Source organism: Xyrauchen texanus, chromosome 4 (assembly GCF_025860055.1).
Source record: "Xyrauchen texanus isolate HMW12.3.18 chromosome 4, RBS_HiC_50CHRs, whole genome shotgun sequence".
Classification (NCBI taxonomy): Eukaryota; Metazoa; Chordata; class Actinopteri; order Cypriniformes; family Catostomidae; genus Xyrauchen; species Xyrauchen texanus.
The window spans coordinates 14,831,331-14,843,440 of NC_068279.1; the positions used below are offsets into that span (position 1 = coordinate 14,831,331).

General features: G+C 37.2%; 1 protein-coding gene across 3 annotated transcripts; it reads left to right on the top strand.

Annotated features, from left to right (window-relative positions):
- The first annotated feature begins 215 nt into the window (after positions 1-215).
- LOC127638783 (T-box transcription factor TBX5-like) lies at positions 216-10,587 on the top strand. 3 transcript variants are annotated; one of them, XM_052120511.1, is made up of 10 exons: positions 216-471; positions 1,438-1,607; positions 2,226-2,320; positions 2,752-2,871; positions 3,379-3,526; positions 3,832-3,984; positions 4,136-4,227; positions 5,069-5,202; positions 6,746-7,044; positions 7,591-10,587. In XM_052120511.1, exons 2-10 carry the CDS (start codon positions 1,467-1,469, stop codon positions 7,660-7,662), a joined length of 1,254 nt encoding a protein of 417 aa, XP_051976471.1. In that variant the 5' UTR covers positions 216-471; positions 1,438-1,466; the 3' UTR covers positions 7,663-10,587. The 3 variants fall into 3 exon arrangements, with proteins under 3 accessions (XP_051976471.1, XP_051976488.1, XP_051976478.1); XM_052120518.1 differs by lacking the exon at positions 216-471 and adding an exon at positions 502-1,318; XM_052120528.1 differs by lacking the exon at positions 216-471 and having other exon boundaries at positions 501-1,607; positions 4,145-4,227.
- The last annotated feature ends 1,523 nt before the right edge of the window (positions 10,588-12,110 follow it).

Here is a 12,110-nt window from a genome sequence, read left to right on the forward strand (position 1 = left end):
GGTGCGAACCATCGAATTCAGCATTAACCTCGCGCTCTCTCCATGGTGTCATGCCCTTATCTTGGCATGAGATTGCGGGAGTTTATCTTAACGAGCTATGTTCCAAAGGTTCCGTAGTGCAAGCTATCCCGTTATCATCCACTAGTCTATTTATGGAAGCCTGTTTTGAAGTAGCCTAATGTGCTGTAGTGTTTATCAGTGACAAAGAACGAGCGCATGTGGTTTAAGCTCGTAGATCAAATTATATTTCCAAAGTTATTATTCCTGTCATAGATGAATAGTAGGCTAACTTATATTACGAAACAAATACAAACGGACTCGCAACGAGAGAAGAGTGTGTTTTCTCGCTAGTTTCCTCCTTTCGACCTTGTCAACTTTTAACTCCGCCGCGTGCACAGTGATGCTGACTGACAAAGCGCAGATTATTTACCGAACAATTTCGCGTCTGATTGTAAATTCTGCACCAGTTAGGTGAGTGGCTATCGTTTCTTTTTTTTTTTTCTCACGATATTTTTGGATATAGCCTGTATTTGGTAACTTATTATTAACAAGCACATTTTTACGGAGGAGAGGAGGTGTTCGCGCATGTGTATTGGTGTTGATGTGAGTTTTTGTCGTCGTGTGTTTATTTCAATGTGAGTGTTTGGACATGGCGTGTCATGAGTGTGTGAATGAAAAAAAGTGTGACGACAGAAGGCCTCACGCTGATAGGAGACAGATAATGGATGGAGGGAGAAAAGCGAGACACGGTAGAAAGGTGACAGAGGACACGATCTGAAAAAAGGGTCAGAGAGGAGGGAAAAATGGACCAAAGAAAATCTGATAATTATGACGAAATGAAAACGTTCTGAACTCTGTTACAGAGATTGTATCTGTGTTCAAGGATTATTTAAATTTATTTCAGCGGGACCGATTTTTAAATAACGTTTAACGTTTCGGAATTTATGTGCGCAACGAAAAAACCAACGAAATGCTCCTGAAGTAGGCCTAATAGCCTATTATTAAAAATAATAATAATAATAATTTAATGTAGGCCAATGCGTATATGTGTATAAAGAGGAATTAAAAATAAACTGAATATAGGCCTAACTCATTAGATTAGGACAAATTAGATTTATAGATAGGCTATATATAGGCTGTAGTATATGCGCCTAGAAATCGACATTTTCAGCCAGTCTGCCTTTTGATCTTTTAATAAACGTTTTACACCGGTTTTGGAGCTTTTCAATTAAAGCGCTCATTTCATCAAGGGAAATAATTTCTTTTAAATGGTCCACAATTTACTCTAGAATTTAAGGAATCCAGTGGATTATACAGGGTGCGTTCAGGCTTGTTGTTAATGTTAATTATTTTAAATCGTTTCTGTTTTACATGGAGAGCCCATTTTTTCACCTGATGAAAATATTTCTGCCGTTTTCGATTGCTCTCATCTTTTAGTTCACCGTTATAAATACTCGGACTGAGTTATGGCGAATTTAGAGTTCGGATCTCAACAGTCCTGTTCGGGCGGCGATTCACCAGAGATGGATATTGAAAAGGATAAAGATTCCGAACATCACAGACGGTGCAGAACCGGGTCACCGCTGCAAACTCAGCTCTCTCAACAGGTCAGCCATGACTGTGCACGTGTATGCAAGACAACAAATATTGGGAGAATCCTCAGATTAAAACAAATTAAAATAATAATTGATTTAATTGAATATGAAAATTATTAGTAGCCTAGTAGTTGTAGTATGGTTACTGTTACAGTATTTATGACATTTAATTGTATACTCTTCCCGAAAGCAACGCATAATGTTTTTACTTTTAAACGAGGCTTATAGCCTATTTGCAATACAGCAAATAGACAGTGCATACATTCATTACAAAAATTGTATTGGTGATATATTAATAGAATGGAATTTGCAATCATTTAATTTAATTATGAAACATTTAGACACATGTTTGTGATATAGCTATTCTCAAGATGTACACATGTACAATTGTTTTAAATAGCTGCCATAATTATTTAGGGAATTATTTGCTTGAATGGGGGTCTGCCGTTCCGGCTAATATCACATTCATCATTCATAAGGACTGATTCATAAGAGACACCGTAGTAAAAGCCTTAAAAAAACAAAACAGCAAACTTCTTACACGTTTACATTTGTCTACAGACTGCAGAAAGAAATGATAAACCCCTGCATTAATTTCCACTTCATGTTTTTGCCGCCCCTCGCGTGCAGGGCATGGACGGAATCAAAGTTAATTTACACGAGAGAGATCTGTGGGCGAAATTTCATGATTTTACAACAGAGATGATCATCACCAAAGCTGGCCGGTGAGCGACACTTCTTTCACTTCATTGATTGCACGTGCAGAACTTTCTCGGATTCTGCTCGGGCCACTTTAAATCGTCGTACGAGTAGCCTGTTGTGTTTATTAGGCCTAATGTTTATAAATAAATGCTAAGTTTGAGGCTGCTTCTGTTATTGTGCACATTTATGCAGCAATTCTTTAAGAGCATCCTTGTATAAAATACAGCATCGAATATCTGCAAGAGGTTTGGATAGACAGTCTTGTAGGGCAACTGAAATGTTGAAAATGACGCATAATATTACTATTATTTCAATAACATTATAAATACATGGTTATTATTGTTATTATTTTTTATTATTGTTATTATTATTAGACTATTCATTCTTCTATTATTTGCATATTGTTTTTGTTGTTGTCTTCGTTACGCATTAACGCATCATTAATATTTTGCAGACGAATGTTTCCCTGCTACAAGGTAAAGGTAACAGGCCTAAACCCCAAAGCGAAATATATCTTACTTATGGACATTATTTCAGCGGACGAGCACCGATATAAGTTTGCAGATAACAAATGGTAAGATATGCAATCATATAACAAAAATCAATATCGAAAAGCTTGATTAACAATTAAATATCTAAACAGAGAGGTTAAAATTTTGAGATGTTAATTCATTTCGAAAAATAACTATTCATTGAGGTTTATTTGAATGTTTTAAGTGAATTAATTCCATGAAATAACAATGACAATAATGAATTTAACGGAATTAAAATACATTTAAGCTAAAGCAATGCATGCTTGTTAAATGCCTAGAGAAAAGAATATAATTAAGGATGAATGGAAAAATTAGATTAAAACTCTTAACTGATATAGCCTAACGTGAAGTACAACTTACACTTTTTTTTGTGTCTTTGATGGTCAATATTGTTCTGTGAGTTGGTAGAAAAACAACTCCACTGTGTCAGAGACTAAAGCTCTTCAAATCAATTCAGTAACCTTAACTGATTTTGAATCTCAGACCTCTGGAGCAGACAGAGTGTCTTTGAACTGGACCAACCCGTCCATGTCCTATCTATTCTGCAGGTCTATCAGCAGTAAAGCTGAGCCTGCAATTCCAGGCCGACTGTATGTTCACCCGGATTCACCGGCTTCAGGTGCTCACTGGATGAGACAGCTTGTATCTTTCCAGAAACTCAAACTTACCAACAACCACCTGGACCCTTTTGGACATGTCAGTGATGATGGCAATCAAATTGAATTTATTTTATGTTGTTAAAACTTTAGTTCACCCAAAAATTACAATTCTGTCACTTTATTCCATGGATGTTAGGTACTGATAGCCTCAATCACCATTCACTTTCATAGCAGTTTTTTCTTACAATGAAAGTGAATGGTGACTGAGACTGTCAGTTCCTACTCCTTTTGTGTTCCATGGTAGAAAGTCATACAGGAACAACATTTTATTTTTAGGTGAACTAACTCTTTAATTAAATTGTAACACTCTAAAAAGGACAATTTTTTTTTTATTGGCTACAGATCATTTTAAATTCCATGCATAAATACCAGCCTCGACTGCACATAGTGAAAGCAGATGAGAGGAACAGCTTTGGCTCCAGCAACACAAGCTTTTGCACTCACTTCTTTCCCGAGACAGCCTTCATCGCTGTGACTTCATACCAGAATCACACAGTAAGAGTTGCAGCAAGGACCCTTCTAATCACAAATGAAGTGGAGAGATTTGCAGAAAGACAGCAGAGTGTTTAATCCTCTGTTTTATATTTATATATATATATATATATATATATATATATATATATATATATATATATATATATATTAGATCACTCAGCTGAAGATTGAGAATAATCCTTTTGCTAAAGGTTTCCGTGGAAATGATGACATCGAACTGCATCACATGTCCCGTACACAGAGGTGGGGCTCACAAAATTTGAAATGTATTCATGCTTGTGCTAACACAGATATATATTTCATTGATGTTGATTTTGAGTTTAAGAGTGTGTATGTGTGTGAAAACCTAATGTATTGTTTAGTTTTTTAGTATTCATTTATGTCTGCTTTGTGTGCCCACATGTCATTGTGTGCTGCATCCCCTAGCAACTAATGTTGCTGTTTTGGATACAAAGAGAATACACTGTCCTTTTGACTTCGCAGGATTTGGGAGCCAAAGTCAATGCTTTGTGTTGCATTGTTGACAGTATTGAATGTGACATACAAGAGAGGGATTTTTATAGTGTAACAATATTAGGAGTAGAGCGGCACAACACACAACCACACAGTAAGGTCACTGAGGGGCTAATGTGTGTGCGTGTCTGTGTATATGTGTTTACAAGAGAGAGAGAGAGAGAGAGAGCGAAAATGAGAGAGAGGAATGAGTCAGATTGGGGAAGGGGGTAGAGAAAAGATAGCTACTATAATTGTCCCTCAGCATAGCAATTTAATTAGAAACGATCTATACTGTGCAAATTATATCTCTTACCCCCTTGGCCCCACTTTGCTAATACAAAGCATAGCCTCCTTATTTTCCACACCCTGCTCTCTGTCTTAACACCCTGATCTATGAACCCAAGTGCAAGTGATTCTTCCCCTCAAACTAACCTGATTCACCCCATCAATACCAGTCAGCCTCTGCAATCTCCTCCATACCTTTTGAGATCTTTCTCTAAACATTACGTTCTCAAATGTCTCAAGCTTTGCTGGGCGTTTTGCTGTTGGTATCACTGCATCTGATGCCCACTTTGGCCTCTTTCCACAGTAAGGATTACCCACTGGTACCCTGCAGCACTGCCAGACAGAGAGTTGCTCCACCCTCTCCTAACTGTCTCTCTCGGTCAGAATGCAGCATGCCACAGAAGCCCAGCCCCGGCTACAACTGCTCCAGCAATTCAGGTACGCAGTCTAACACTTCAATATTCTGCAGAGAGCACTAGGACGGTCAAGCTCCTAAAATCAAGCTGTCGAGCTCCAAAAGAAATACAACAATAGAACCAATACCCTAATTCTAAATTTGAAAATTGCTCAAGCAAGAAAATTCACAGATTCGATTGACAGGGAACACAAATACTGATCTGACAAATACAAATCTTCCTCTATACCATGGTTCTGAAATCTCATTTGAATTTGTATTCGATTAAAATGTTGCACTTTGTTGTACCACATTTGATGTCAGTGATATCTATCATTATTAGCTCTTACATCACTGACGTCAAACCTGTGTTGACACGCAATATTTCAATTGATTCAGATTTGAGGGATCCAGTGGAAGAAGGTCATGCATGCTTGGAATGATATGATGTGTAAGTATCTGATAAAATGTTCCTTTGTGGGTGCACTAACCCTTTCATTTAAAAGGTTATAAGAGTCCCAACAGACTGGTTCCTGATGTAAAAGTCTTTAATAGATTAATTAATTTTCCTATAAAGAAAAAAAAACTATATGAAATCTGATGTGGTTCATCGATGGTATTTGCTTCTGTTGAAGCCATCTGTCTGCATTATTTCAACTTCATTGTTTAAAAATCGTCTTTGTGGGCATGGGAAGCTCAACGCGTAAAGACGCTGACTACCACCCCTGGAGTCGTGAGTTCGAATCCAGAGCGTGCAGATTGACTCCAGCAAACAAATTGGCCCGGTTGCTAGGGAGGGTAGAGTCACATGGGGTAACTACCTTGTGGTCGTTATAATGTGGTTCTCACTCTCAGTGGGGCATGGGATGAGTTGTGGGTGGATGCCACGGAGCATAGCGTGAAGCCTCCACACATCTGAGATTCGTCCTCCGCCACGCGGATTGAGGCGTGTCACTACACCACGAGGATTTAGAGCGCATTGGGAACTGGGCATTCCAAATTGGGGTAAAAAATCTTCTTTAATAGCACAATTCCAGTCGAACAACTACATTATCAATGTTCCAGCTGGGAAAGCGTCACTAATCAGAGAACAGCGGCCAACACAGCCCACGAATGGGCCTGGGAGCATCTGGCCACTCCCGTGATGCACTCTGAATGACGCAAATGAGTCAGTCTCCCTGCATTCTCAAACTACTTATATATTTGTGAATATCTGACTATTTCAAAATGAACGTAAACTACATTGTTTCTATTCATATAATTAACAACCTAAAATCAATAGTTTTATATAGTTCCATAGTTTGTATTTGATTATGTCATTCACATGATTGTAGTCTGTGCCCTCATGAAAATTGGTAAATACACAGACTTGTCTTTTTGTTGGATTTTCAAATACTTTTTTGCCTTAAAACAAAGTCTGTAATGTTGCGATTCACCTCAGAGCTGGTTGGTTTGGTTCACATTTTGCAAATCTAAGTCTATGGAAGATATGAATGGAAAAAATACTTCTGTAACCCAGATGGCTGAAAAAGTGGGCAGACACTGTTGCGCTCTATTGAGTCAAGTTTTTAATTTTTGTGTGTGCAGGTGACTGTGACCACACCCTCAGTGAAGCACCTCCCACTCATGACCCCACCTATCACCTCTTCACCTACCAGCTCTCCCCGGAGGTTGCCCCTGTGAATAGTGTCCCCTGCAGTATGGAATCTGCTCAGCAGCAGCCTTGCATGTATGGAGGCTCTCAGGTGGGCATGGAGGACATCACATGGGCATCATATACAGACAGCACAACTTACCAAAGATTTACTTCTGCGAAAGAAATGGTTGGGACATTTGGTCCCACCCCTGACCACTCTCAGCAACTGTATCCACAATACACCTGTGAGGTGGGCATCCAGTCGCATTGCATGCTGACTGATTTCTCACTTTAAGCTTGCAATCGACCACTGAGCCAAAATCAACAGCCAAGCAGTTGGTGTGGGGGCAGCTGAGCAAGTATGTGTAGTGTGTGTGTGTGTCTGTGTGTGTGTGTGAGAATGAGAGAGAGTCTGTGAATAATTGTCGTAACTTCATAACTCATTACATCCTGAAATCACAAGATTTCATTTTATTTTGCACCACATTTTCTACATAGACATTAACCAAACACAGTCTGGCATTTTAAGATGTATGTAAATGTTTTATTTTATTATCAAAATAAACTGATCTTCACACTTAAAAATGAAGGTTCTAATTAGAACCAAAAATGATATAACAGCATGATGGCACAGGAAAACTCTTACACAAGTACATTTTAACTCTCCTATACTTCCATCTATGTATTGGTGCTTTAAAGGAAAGGTCTGATTTCAATACAAGTTCAGTTGACAGCATTTATGACAATGTTGATTACCACAAATATTTATTTCGACTCATACCTCCTTTTCTTTCAGGGTTACAGTGAAACTACAATGGGTCCAATCTGTAAAAGTTCAAATAGCTATAACAACTGTGGTGATTGGTGATTATGAGTTTATAAACACTTATTTTTCACTCTATTACTCACCCCCCCCCCCCAAAAAAAACAATTTATCTTAACACTTGTAAACCACCTACATCTAAACACTTACTCCAAAATGAAAAACTTGCTTAGTAGCTCACCTGATAATGTTGGACTTTGGACTCATTGGCCTGTTTGATTCCAGCCAAAGATGCAAGTGAAAGTGCTATAGAATTGACACAAAATTATGTGGTTGCTTCAGAAAATGAGATTTTCATTTTTAATTGGCATTTTTAAACACTATTGGTTAGGGTTAGGTTAGCGGTAAGGATGTCTGTTTTGTTAAACTCTCGTTTATATTTTTGGATACTGTTGGTTAGGTTTTAGGGTAATGTTTTAGGTTAGGGAGGCATGTTTTACTCATTAAAACCTCCATCTAAAATTCATCTTAAAAACCTAGTCTGATTAATTAGTTCGGATTTTGCGCTCTCCACTGTACGTTTAACTTGGAATCTGTAGAATCACGTAATTTCAGTTTTGCAAAAATGTTGCAATGCTCATGTAAATTTCATGTGATCAGACTGTAAAATACACACTGTTTCAAAAGTACAGCAACAGAATGTAAACAATATGAGAGTACAAATTATTTTAACTTACAAAATGCAGTAAACCTGTAAACAACGATTTAAACCACTTTACAACTCAAATAAAAACAGGTTTTAACGGAAAAAATAATGTAAGTGCTTTTGTAAAATTATAAGCTTCATATATCTACCTTTAACCCCCCCAAATACTTTTGTTTTATGAAAAGGAGGGACGAGTCAACATTTTGTTGTTGTTGTTATAATCAACATTATGGAACAAATGCGGTTGATTGAGCTTAATTTGTATAGAAGGCTGAGCATGCCTTTAAAGAACCCACAAACCAAAACACTGTAAAAACCTATAATGAATCATCAAGAACTTTTTAATCCCAAAAGAATTAAATAGCAGACTCAAGAACCCAGTACAAAGAAAAGTATTTCTTGGTAAGAAAAGAAAGATGCTGTTAAGAACTGTTGAAGGACCTTTATTTTTAAGCGTGTTCCTAAGAAAAACAATTCTGTTCGCTAGCACTGTAGAGCAAGCGGAAGCTAATGGGGTTTCACTATTGTTTATGAAACATCAGAGATTTCAGAGATCAGAGATAAAAAGTATTATTATTTCCTCTTATTCTGAATTCAGTGAATGACATGTCCCCTGCATCTTCAATGATGTATGTGAGATTTTGTGTAGCTTTGTGGGTAATTAAATAGCTTCCAGTAAGATGTGTGAATCTCTGTTATACCATTTCCAGACCTAAACAGATTTGTTTTTCTCATCAAGATACAAGCAGATAAAACAGCAACATTTAAACCCAAGGCAATATCTCTATAGATAAAAACAAAAGTTATTCTTTAAAAAACAAAGGTGGCAGGTTATTACACTGTGGTCAGTTTTTGTGAAGATTAGGCCATGTCCACACTAACACGTTTTCTGTTGAAACACATTGATTTAGCTATATTTCGTCCTTCTAATCCACACTTGAGCAGCGTTTTCCTTCACCTGAAAATTGAGACTTTTTAAATAACGCTGTCTAGTACCACATATTTTGGAAAACTATGATGTTACAATGTTCAGCCGAATACATACTGTATTAGTGTGGACACGGCCTTAGAGAGAGATACGCTGCATAATATTTACATTTGTTGTTAAAGTACAAACAATAACAAACCCAAATGCTAAATATTGTCAGATATTAAACTCTACTTATCTTAAACCTAATTTCCAACACAGGGATGGGGGTCCTTTATTTTGTTTATTTTTACTTTTTATTATGATGAGGAAAGCAGGAGCAGAGCCAGGAGTTTTTCACAGGGGTGGCTTGGCAGGGGCCAACGATCAGTCTGTGGTGCATGGCACAGAAATGTTCGGGCAGCATTTTTGTATCATCGGACGGAGAGGTGCGGCGACCTTGGTGTGCGCACATGTTAAATCTCCTGTGTGTGTTGCAGTTGTATAGAGATGGTTCCACCTCTAAAAAACTAAATTGTACCCAAGACAAAATAATTTCCAAAACGGCAATTGCAAGTGGAGTGGCCAATCGGGTGGTTTGGCTTCGGTCTGTGGTAGCCATGGCCACCCCTGTCCACCCCCTAGCTTCGGCACTGGAGGAAAGGGAATGCTGTGTACTGCACGTGTCACAGTCCATTAAGGGAGCCCTGATGGTACCTGTCTTGTCATGGCCCAAGGCGAGAGAGAGAGAGAGAGAGAGAGAGAGAGAGCGATAGATGGGAGGAGGGGAGTATCAGCTGGACATTTATTTATAGATACACCAAACAATAAAACTTTTCTGAGTGAAATGTGGTAATTTTAAAGAAACTTTTAATGTTGTTAAATTCATGTTCAGATTATTTATTATGATAAACTATTTATAGTTTTTTTAAGCTCATGAATTGTGCTTGGTGAAATTGATTTGTAATGCAATTGTTTAATTTATTGAACATTTTGCATTAGCCTGATAAATATAAAGTTCCTGTGTTTTGTGAAAGTGTTTTTTGAAACTTGCTTGAATATGAGGCTGAAATAAAATTTTACAGACTACATTACTTTGATGTTTACTATAGCCAATTTAACTGAACGTTGATATGAAGTGGTACTTTACTCATAGATTTTGACGTTGTTGATAGAATATATCTTCATGATTTACTTGTATTCCAACTTGATTGCAGAAGTATGGCTCTTTCCAAAACACGCATATTTATATAGGTCATAATATTATATAATCAAGCAAAATCAATGAACCTGACCATTTCTATAATGTGTAATACATTAATATAATGTTGCAAAATCTAATAATAATAATAATACCATTCCAAAATCTTATTTTGCTACACATTATTTAATAAAAAAATAAAACAATACAGTGACACCCGGGACGGAGAGGTGAACAAATATCTAAAATAGTTGTCAGTAGTGAAACATTTTTCAGAATTTTGGATTTTCATTTTTAGAAGCATTTAGTGCTTGTCAGAATACAAAAGTACATTTACAAAATGATCCTTTGGACTAAAGAAAAATGAAGGAATGTTTACATTTAAATCTACATTTAAATATTAAATATCACTTTTCCCAACTTTGTGAGCCTGAGCAAACTTTTAAGGAAAATATTTGACCTTTTTTTTAATTTTTCCTGTTTCACTTTGCCAGAAATTTTTATCTGTCATGCAGAAAATAAACTTTGACACCCCACCCCACCACTTTTAACCACTTTTATGCATTTTTCAGTCGCGGCCAGCCATAACTTGTCCCTTTCTGAATGAATGGTCAAATTACAAATGTTGTGCACAGTTTTCTATATTAACACATCCTACCCCACTTTCCCTCTATGTGTATGCATAGATGCATAATAACAGTTTAGCAGAATATGTGTTTGTGTGCCTCAGAGCTGTAGTTTCACACCTCATGTAAGAGTTTGACCTGTCACAGAGAAACAGAGAGGAAGAGACAGATCTATTACTGGAATGACTGGAAAGTTCTTTAGGGAAAAATTGTTTATCATGATAAAACCAGTCTTATTAACAGTGCTGCTGAGAGGAAAATAATCTAACCCTCTTTGCCCTCTAATAGTCTCATTGCTGGGGTAAAATTATTATTATTATTATTATTATTGTGACCCTGTGGAGTCAGAGGCCTCATATCTTCGGACCTTATATCTGAAGATTTGATGACACAAAACACAGAACTATTTGGACTGTTTAGAGAGCAGCCTATTAGTATTTTAAAACAAACCAGTTCCTGACAATTTTAAGAAAAGTTTTGGGACATAAGCATATGGTTTAGGCATCAAGAAATGTGTACATTCTGGAGCACCGGAATATGAACTCAGTCTAAAAAAAGCATCTGCCGTCATTGAATTCCCCGTGTCTCATCTCTGAGGAACTCTATGTTTTAGGTGGATAATCTTCAACTCCTGTTCTCCTCTAAATGCAAATCTCAACTCAAAATGAAGTCTTTGGAAAGCCTCTGACCCTTACTGGATTTCCCGCTCCAGCAAAGCATTGATTTATTGGTAATTAAGTGATCTGGGCTCATTTTCTCAAATCTAATGGCAACATTCAGGAAACACGCCGCTGCCCCCAGTGCACTCTAGGACACATATGCATGGCTCTCTAAGGGCCTTTTACCTCCCTGACATTAGCTTGTAATGGTATTAGTCAGTGCATTGTTAAGAAGCCCACTTAAGCTAAATTAGTCTTTATTGCGAAGTGGTAGGAGATTGAAAGCCGTACATCTTAATACTTGAGTTTAGTAGTGCAGTTTCATTCACTTTTATAAATTGTGTTTTTTGGGATGTCAACATTTCAATTCAATATTTTCAACAATATCAGAAACAAATCTTTAATTGAAAAGGTTTGATGTGACCTTAAAGCAAAGTTTAACAAGGAAGTTATC